The following is a 9,912-nucleotide window of genomic DNA, read 5'->3' on the forward strand; positions in this document are numbered from 1 at the left end:
CGACATACCTGTAGAGGAAGAAGTAGATTATCACATTCTTCTCTCACTGAGTGTACGAGCAGCAGGAGGTTAGCTAAGCAGAACAGAAACATTTTATTTTGAGAAAAAGAAGACCCAAGAAGGTTTTTTTTTAAATGTGAATTTGAGGCACTTTGCTTCGAGAAACTTGGTTCTTCGTAATATCACCAGAATGATGCCTACTCCAGGAAACATGATGCTACTATCCATCCTGATCGCCAATCTGACATGCCAGAGGAGGCTTATGTAGGTAAATGCATCATTCCCTTCACATAATTACTCCAACACAGCACAATGTGTTGCTTTACCCGTATCTGCCGAGAAGTTTGCAGACTTACAAGAGTTACTGAGATTCTATAGTAGTGAGACAAGTGATAATTTCTCAAAAATTTCTCACTGCAGCCTGTGTTGCTGGGTGTGGTGGACGTAATAGTTACCAAAATAACTGGCAAATTTATATAAATATTGTAAAATGTGATATCGTGCTTCTCCGGGGTTGAAAAATATTTATTAGCTTATATATTTCTCTTGTTATTTTACTAATGATAATGAAAACAAACTGTAATACGGAGACTTAAGATAATAGCTCAGTGCAATGAGCCCCTTTTTTTCGACACATCTACATATTCAAAAAAATATTTTTCGTCACTGAATGTTAAAATTCCATAATGAAAAAAAGTTACACATTTATAATGAATGATCTAAGATTTGCGAATTTCTAGAATTTAAAATCGGTAAAAGTACAGGTTCTACGAGATTTTGAAGTTTAAAATGCTTCTACAGTACTTAGAATTTAGTAAAATGTTGATGATACTCTTCTTCCCCTGTGCCCTCCACTTGCCAATGAAGGGTTTTCAGTAAGAAAGAAAAGACTTTGTTGTACGGGTGTGGAGTTGGGTGGACTCAGAATATTCCTAAGTCAGAAGTAACTGGGATGGAGGTAGGGATAACGGTTGCCAGTGCAAACAAGTCGGAACAACGGCAACAGGGTAAGCGGAAAGGAGGCATTAAGGGCATTATGAATGATCGTAACGATGAAATTTTGCGTACAAACCGACTTCGTTGGTGGGAGATGAGGATGGGTTACCTAGGAGAAAAATGGACTCGTTGTCGGGGCAAGATAAGGACGTTTATTAATTGAACCGTTAGTTATTTTTTGACATGAATATGTCTTATGGCTGGGGCTCATCCGAAAATTTGTGTAACACGACACGACAAATTGTGTGACTGAAGTGTAATCATAGCAGCAGTACAGGCAGTGATATAACGTATATATGGATGGATGGTCAGGCAGTGTTGCCTAGCAACCGTGCAGGCTTTGTCTTACGGGTGGCGGTCATCTGAAATTAGCAGCCGTTGATGGATGGATCGTTAGACAGTGTTACCTAGCAACCGTGCAGGCTTTGTCTTACGGGTGGGGGTCATCTGAAATTAGCAGCCGTTAATGGATGGATCGTTAGACAGTGTTACCTAGCAACCGTGCAGGCTTTGTCTTATGGGTGGCGGTCATCTGAAATTAGCAGCCGTTGATGGATGGCCATGACAGGGAGACATATTTGAGGACGTAAAGAATGTTAAATAAATGCACTTAAAATTTTTAAAAAGGACGTTACTAAATGACTTAAAAATTAAGAAAGTGCATTATAAAATGATGTTTAAAAATAATGTTTAAAAATCCTTCAAAAATAATGAGTTAGACACAAACTTACAAAGGACATAATACATCCTTTTATTTGTAGGCTGTTCAAAGACAATGCATATTCGTCGAAAAGGAAGCTATTTGAACAGAACTCTAAATGGTAGAAGACGATGTGTGAAATTAAAGTCTACAAAAACATTTTAAAAATTATAAGAAACAACTTGAGAAATTAATGAATACAAAATTTAAAATATAAATATGATTCGGAACCAAATATGCAAAGAACAAGAATAAGACTACTTAATTCACATTATTCTGAGTTGCAGTGAAGTACCATCGTCATTTTCAACTTCTGGAAAGTGAAGGATCTGCGATTGTCTGCAAACAAATTTTTATACCTCGAAAAGCTGCGTTCTACATCAGCTGATGTGACTAGAGCATGCTTGAAGTGGGGAAGATCTTTGGCTGTTGAATTTTCTTGAACCCTATCCATGGAGTAGTTCCTGCCAAGGAATATATCTGAGATTTGACACAAAGTTTTATATCCGGTATTTTTGTCCAGCACATTTTTTTTTCAGTTTCAATGCAACAGCTTGTAGCAATTTCATCAAGAGTGTTATGAATATGAGACTCCAGCTGTTTAATTAGTGAAATGACATCTACCATTGCCTCACCTTTCTTTTCCAGTGAAGTAATAGTTGTCGACAACAATGAGAAGTTCGACTTAATAAATGCCAAACTGCACCCCATGTTTGGTTCAGAGAGCATATCCTGAGCAATCTGTATTGAAGCTGCTTCTTCACAGTCAAAACCGTGGACTATTTTTTCCACTACCCGGAAATGTTCACAATAATACAAGGCATGCATTTAAGCACGAGCCCCAGCGTGTGATTGTGGGTTGTGGGGGTAATGCAGTCTCCTGAGATTCTGCTTTGAATTGTGTCACTAGCGAAGGGGCTTTTAAGAAAACCTTTTTAACGTTTGCCACAAGCCTGTCTGCATTACGGTAATTTTGCTCGCACTTCTTCACTAACCCTATGTAAGCCATGCGCTAGACACGTGACAATGTACCATTGTATAGTGCCTTCAATGAATTACCTGCTCATACCATATAACGTGCTGCGTCACTTAAAAATAAAAACACGTCATTATACCGTATTTACGCGAATAATCCCCGCACCCTAACTTTAGATAGGCTTATTTTGAAAAAATAATGCCAACATTGGCGCAAATAAAGCCCGCACCCCAATTTCGTGCCCCAATTTTTTTTTTAAATGTGCGGGTATTATTCGCGTAAATACGTATTTTATACCATCAAGCCACAGAAGAAATATAGCACTGTCAAATAATTTGGATATCGTCGCGTAATTTGACCTTTTCTAACACTTCAGCAATCAATAAAAATATTACACCTGGTATGTCCAATTCCAATTTTCCAATCACAATGTTGGCTATATATACTTTTCGGAAGGGATTAATCCTGATGTAAACAAATAGGCGGAGCACCTTGTCTTTGCACGTGGACATAGACATAGTTCATTGGAAAAGCAACCATCGCACTCAGTCGACTCTATGCGAGCTCGAAGAAAAGTAGTACGTCACATTTGTGTTATTTTATTACATTTAGAGAGTTTGGAAGAGTACGTAATCAAATTAAAACAAGATTATCATAATTACCGGTGTGTATATGTATATATTTATATATGCTTCTTTATAAAATAGTGATTCAATACGAGAAATGAAGGCACAAGGCGTGGTGTAATACAGGAAGTCTGCTCGTAGTGGGGTTAAGTCCCAAGCTGTACGGCATTCAGATAAGGTGTTGCATTTTGCAGCAGTCAGTGTGAGTATTCATAGTGAGAGAAATGGAGCAAGAGGTAGGACCATCACGTGTAGTAAAGCACAAAAGAGGAAAACAGCTCAGAAGTGACCATAGGCAGGGCATCGTGAATGTGTTCAATAAACTAAGTGAACAGAATCCAGGTTAAGTCGTTTATTCAGAAGTTCAGATCTTCGCACTGTTGTCGTATGCGACGCGCAACACTGTAAGTTACGTCCGAACACAAGATATTGACGGTATGGAGGTCGGTACTACACGTTCAGCAAATTACACAGTAGACATACCATGTTTACATCAGGATTAAACTGTCGTGAAAATAATTATAGCACTCCACAGGAACAGTTGTCTCATCGATAGAAACCCACAGCTTCTTCTCACGAGTACTGCACCTTATTTTATTTTATGTTTCTTCGTAGCACTGTGGTAAATAATTCTTACGTAAAGTCGACTCGTCTGGTATTTCTTGGTTTGTGTGGTTTTTCCTTTTAAAAATGCACGTAATTTTGGATTAGAGAGTTTAAATATTGGAATGTTTGCTGACACTAATACATAGCACAATTTCTTACTAAACTGTGAGTACCTGGAGGATGTCGAAGCAACAGTAGGTAGCAAGCACTGAACTGCAGCTTTCTTTGATGAACAATCTCAAGAGCATGCACATGCTTCTCGCGACCAATATGCAGCGTCACAGCCGATACTTCGGTTTCGCACAGCTTACAATATGGTATGCTTCCATCAGTAGAGAATACATTACCACCAAACTCGCCTACTATTTATTTTAAATGAACTGACAAGTGTGGTTTAATTTTAGGCATTTTCAAATTGGTACCTGAACGTCTCAAAGTGCTGCACGATATGAATTGTGTGAAACTGAGGCAATACTGTCCACGGATAATCTACACTTTCCCCTTCCAACTTAACATTTACAGCTGTAGGTGTCAGAAGTCTTGGTGACTCCAGGTAACATCCCGGATATTTTAGTACCGAAATAACTTGTTTCCTGAAAACTCGAGTGTATAAATTCCGTATCATGAAAGAAAAGCGGTGAGCGTTGTCATCCGCTGGTAAGTGGGAAACTAATGCTCCTCTCACGCCATCGCCGCAACACAGACCTTCTTTCTTTATTTTAATTTTTTACAATTTGTTTAAAGTCGCAACCGACACAGACAGGACATATAGCGACGTTGGGATAGGAAAGGCCTAGGAATGGGAAGGAAGTGACCGTGGCCTGATTTAAGGTACAGCCACAGCATTTGCGTGGTGTGTAAATGGGAAACCACGGAAAACCATTTTCACGGCTGCCGACAGTAGGGTTCGAACCCACAATCTCCCGGGTGCAAGCTCACAGCTGCGTGCCCCTAACCGCACGGCCATCTCGTCCGCTCAGACATTTTAGGCCTCTACTTGTACAGTAATCTACTGTAACCTCCTGCACTGTAAAACATTTCAGCCGACAGTTACAGTGTTAGCAAAATAATATTGTACTGAAATATTTTACTTCAATTTCGTATAACTACTAGTAGGTAAGGGTTATTCTGCAAGAAGGCAGGTCCGAATCTCCGCAGAGGTGTTCCTGAGCCGGAGTTTACGTGCGGTAGGGTGGCCAGTTCCTTTCCGCTCCTCCATTCCCTTACTCACCACCAACAGCGCGTGGCAACCCATCCAACTCCTGACCACGCCCAATGTTGCTTAACTTCGGAGATCTTATGGGATCCGGTGTTTCAACACGGCTACGGCCGTTGGCTAACTACTAGTAATGATGTAATATTATAAAAAATAGGGTAACATGAAAAGAGACAAAATTTCCAAGGTATGATCGTAATGTCCTCCATAATCAAAGAAAATGCTCTTAAGATATAAAAACCCCGAACTACAATAAAAATGCAAATAATGCAAAATAAAAAGGATATATTTGTAATCCAGGTTCCATGAACAGAGTGTGTATATTCTGGACCACTAAATAAAACGATAACATGTCATCAACATCCAGGACCCAGTTATAAACTTCGTTTGAACTCGCAAATCAAGGTATTTTCTTTAAATCTCCCGTTGATTATGCAAATATTTTAACGTCAGACCAGTGCGTGAGAATGCGTCCTAATAACGTACGTAAGAGCGGTCAAAAATTAGAGCTGTGAGAAACGTCTAGGTGAAAATAGCGATAAAAGCTAATCAAATCACCCTCGACTTTTTCAATCCTTGATATCTGATGTTAAAATTTTTTCTTTTCATATTCGAATCTATTTTTAATAACTGTTCAACGTCACACCAATGCATACGTTATCGACGACGGTGGGATGAGAAGGGACAGGGCAAGGAAGGAACAGTAACGTTTTTAAGATACTGGCCCAGAATTTCGCTAGTGTCAATGTTGGAAACCATGGAAAATCATCTTTAACGGCCCGCTCTAGGCATAAAATTATTGATCATAACTAACACGTACGCACCCATTGTCAAGACTAATGTGTGTCTATACTGGCATGGATTTAGAACAACAGTACAGCAATATGTTCGAAGGCATTCTTCAAATCCTAGTTATCCACAGGAGAAATGCACTGCATCACTCGCTCGAGAATTTTTTTATAACCTGAATGAGTGAGATAACACCGCCATACTCTGGTGACGAGAGAGGGGGAAGGGTAGGACGCAATGTCCCCACTTTCAAGAGCAAGGCGGTGGTCAGCGAGTACAGTATATAAGGTGAGAGTGGACCAGCAATGGGCACAGTCACATCACTACACAATCATGGCTCTCCTCAAGGTAACTATAACAGTGTGTGTCCCAGTCAGGCATCACTAATTTTCATTCTACCTTTTAAACTAACACAAGCATTTAAATTATCTTAAATCAACAACGATTTTAACAGTTTATCTCGTTATTAACCTGTGAGAATCAGACATGTATAAGACAGCTGCGTTGGAAAGACAAAGAGAGTTCCGATCAGTGTAGTCAATGTAACACCATTTGAAAAGCATTCCTCTCAGTTATGTATAAGTATATTTGAATTAATTAAAATACATAAATATTCAGTCAGGAGTTGAAAATTATATTTACTTGGATAAAGGCTCTTATAATAAAATGTATTACTTAAAAATATCATACAGGTAGTAGTATTTAAAACAGCCATGATTATTGTTCGGTGATCAATAATTCGTATTGTATATTTCTTGCAACCAAATTGAGGTTGATTGGAAACAATGGCGCAGGAGAATATTTTAAACCCTTGTTTTGCAAGCGAGGCCATCACCAATGTACAATGATGATGTCAACAACTGCTCGCATAACATTCAAGGAACATATAAATTAGTCTCGAACACCATTCTTGAACACCAAGCATGTGCACTGAAACATGATCCGTATAACACGTTCACAATACTAAAATATTCTAAATGTGTTACATGCCTCCGAGCTGTGCTCTTGGAAGTATTATCGGTACTGTAATATATTTGTAATAAGGTATTTGATGCCTCCCATCACACGTCCACGGTAGAGGTCTGGCGACCTTAAAACCCTGTGTATTATGCAAATTTTCAGACAAAAGATTCACGCAGGGTAAAATGATTCGACAATGCAGATAGTAATGGTCTGAAGTTAGAACCTTGAGGAACATCTATAGATAATTCAAATTGTAATTGACCTTCCAGCTTGAGTAGATATTGAGAAGGTTAAGTACAACAGTCAGTAAGACAGGTCAAGATGCTTCAGTGAAAGATAGCCCCGCGTTCTCAAATCAAAGACTCGTAGAACTTACTTATAATATCGATCATTTTTTCTCTCATCAGAACAGAGCAATAACTCATAATCGAATCTGTAATAAATTAGAAGTCTACTTGTGTTAAACTTCTGATGTTTAGCATTTTAAACTGTAATGTCTCGCGAGATGCGACAATATCATTTACTAGCTTCACAGATCCACTCATTCATTTCAATTATTTTAATCTTATTTAATCAAAATAACACTCCAAATCTTAATGAAGGTTAAAATAGTAAATATTCTCATTTTTACAGGTCCTGTCCCTCGCCGCCCTCGTGGCCGTCGCTAACGCCGGAATCCTCGGCGCCCCCGCCGTCTACGCCCCCGGCGCTCCTCTGGCCGCCCGTGCCTACGCCGCTCCTGCCTACGCTCACGCTCCCGTAGCCTACGCTGCTGCCCCCGCCTATGCTAAGGTTGCCGCCCCCGTCGCCGTCGACACCGACTACGACCCCAACCCAAGCTACAGCTACTCCTACGATGTCCAGGACGCTCTGACCGGAGACTCCAAGGGACAGCAGGAGAGCCGTCAAGGAGATGTTGTCCAGGGTAGCTACAGCCTGGTCGAGCCTGACGGCACCACCCGTACCGTAGAGTACACCGCTGACCCCGTCAACGGATTCAACGCCGTCGTACACAGAGGACCCGCTGCCGTCGCCAAGGTCGCCGCTCCCGTCGCCTACGCCGCTGCTCCCGCCATCGCTAAGGTCGCCGCCCCCGTCGCCTACGCTCACCCTGCTGCCTACGCTGCTCCCGCTTACGGATACGGCAAGGCCCTCATCGGTTAAAAACTGACGACGACATAATTCACGCGAGTCATCCATTTCATTCACCTTGTAAAATACTGCATTCATTACGCAAATAAACAATATTTAAATTGAAATTCTGACTTGGCCATTTAGACCTATGTATCCTCGTTCCCACTAGTCTTTAACTTTATCAAAACTTGATATAATTATGTACCCTGTGCTGTTCGTGTAGAGGAGTGTATGTTCAGGCATTTAAGAATGCTCCGTACGAGTTGTTTCTACGACAGTAAGATCCATTTAATATAACCATCTCCACTGTGCCATACACAATATTGGAAACGAAGACGCTTACACTGAATTTAACCACGGCTCTCTTGGAGGGATAGATTTAAATTATTGCAAATGTTTTAGCTTCTTGGTTTGGAGCTCCCGTATCAGAAATTCGAAAGAAGGCTGTCACTTATCATATAAAGCCCGGATTTTCATGCGGTAATAGGTTAGATTGCAAACTAATTTGGTTAGTAGGAAAAGTCGGCCACCCGCTCTTCCATAATGTAGAAAGAGTAACATAAATTATAGGCGTTCTGATGGGCCGAACGCCTAATGTTTATGCGAATACCATAGCATAATCGTTGTGAAGGTAGACTAAACGTGCTTCTCGCTTCAGAAAGTTTGCATTCTAAAATATTAATGCATAAAATTCCTGGCTCTACTTATCAAGTAAGAAAATCCACGTCCTTGACCAGTTTCCTGCTTATCGTACGCTTCTCGTATTAAGACTGAAAATCTGCCAAGGTATCCTCGCAATGAATGTTGATATTCGGCCCCCTGTTGAGGCTGGCAAGCATAAAAGAGCTGGAGGGTTCTGACAGAGCTGGTATTGATAAGAAGAGAGCCCGTCCATATAAAAGGGAAGTGTATGAAGATGAAACGTTTGTCCTTGGCCTTTCGTGCGTTTTATTTTCCACGTCTCCTCTCTCGGTTTTTCTTTCTCATTACTTTACGTCGCACCGAAACAAATAGTTTTTATGGCGACGATGGTGTAGGAAAGGGGTAGGAGAGGTAAATAAGTGCCCTTAGCCTTAATTGAGGTACCATCCCAGCATAAAACCGGCGTTAAATACATTAACCGGGCTACCAACAGATGTGTTCGAACCCACTATCTCCTGAATAGAAGTGTAGGAAGTGCAGTCTTCCGTAGTGTGGCGAGAGTGTAACTGCACAGACAACTCACTCGATCTCCTATTTCAGCTGTTTCATCTTCCACCACCGAATTCTCATGTGTTTACTATGGGTTCCTTTTCATTCTCTGGTCTCTCTATAAAGGATGTTCCAAAAATAGCGTCAAATTTCGCATGCATTTCACACACGCCTCTCTGTCACGTCCATCTATCAATGGTTGCTAGGTAATACCGTGTACCGCTAATTTAACATTACCGTCACCCATAAGACACAGCCTGCACGGTTGCTAGGTAACACTTCCGCCACACGTTTTGTTACATGACACTATTTCACACAATAAACTCATCATGATTCCGTACTGACATGCACATCATTACACACTGACTACTAAGAGAAAATTATATTTTTTCACCTTTCAATGCACTCTTTAAGAAAGACACTACACCATTAATAAATAAAGGAAAAACTTTTCATAACACCTTCTTCGGGCTCGGAGACTGGGTGTTTATGATTGTCCCTACACATTCGTCTCCATATTCAACCCACACACAGCACTACCAACTACCACAGAAAAACGCAATAGTGATTACATTCCTCTAAATAGGGTTGGGTTAGGAAGGTCGTCCGGCTGTAGAACAGGGCCAAATCCACATGTGCGACACAGTTCACATCCGCAACCCTGCTCATGCCAGGAAGAGCGCTAGAAGAAGATCGTTTTCACATAAACTGCATG

The 9,912-nt window shown here is 40.7% G+C and overlaps 1 protein-coding gene across 1 annotated transcript; it reads left to right on the forward strand.

Annotated features, from left to right (window-relative positions):
• The first annotated feature begins 6,146 nt into the window (after positions 1 to 6,146).
• LOC136884748 (cuticle protein 21-like) lies at positions 6,147 to 8,036 on the forward strand. The gene is made up of 2 exons (XM_067157037.2): positions 6,147 to 6,257; positions 7,506 to 8,036. Exons 1-2 carry the CDS (start codon positions 6,147 to 6,149, stop codon positions 8,034 to 8,036), a joined length of 642 nt encoding a protein of 213 aa, XP_067013138.2.
• Positions 8,037 to 9,912: the final 1,876 nt, after the last annotated feature.

Source organism: Anabrus simplex, chromosome 13, assembly GCF_040414725.1.
Source record: "Anabrus simplex isolate iqAnaSimp1 chromosome 13, ASM4041472v1, whole genome shotgun sequence".
Taxonomy (NCBI): domain Eukaryota; kingdom Metazoa; phylum Arthropoda; class Insecta; order Orthoptera; family Tettigoniidae; genus Anabrus; species Anabrus simplex.

Coding starts and splice junctions, on each gene's coding strand:
- LOC136884748 (XM_067157037.2), top strand. CDS start 6,147: ATGTCCCCACTTTCAAGAGCAAGGCGGTGGTCAGCGAGTACAGTATAT. Junction 6,258..7,505: donor CAATCATGGCTCTCCTCAAG/GTAACTATAACA, acceptor TCATTTTTACAG/GTCCTGTCCCTCGCCGCCCT.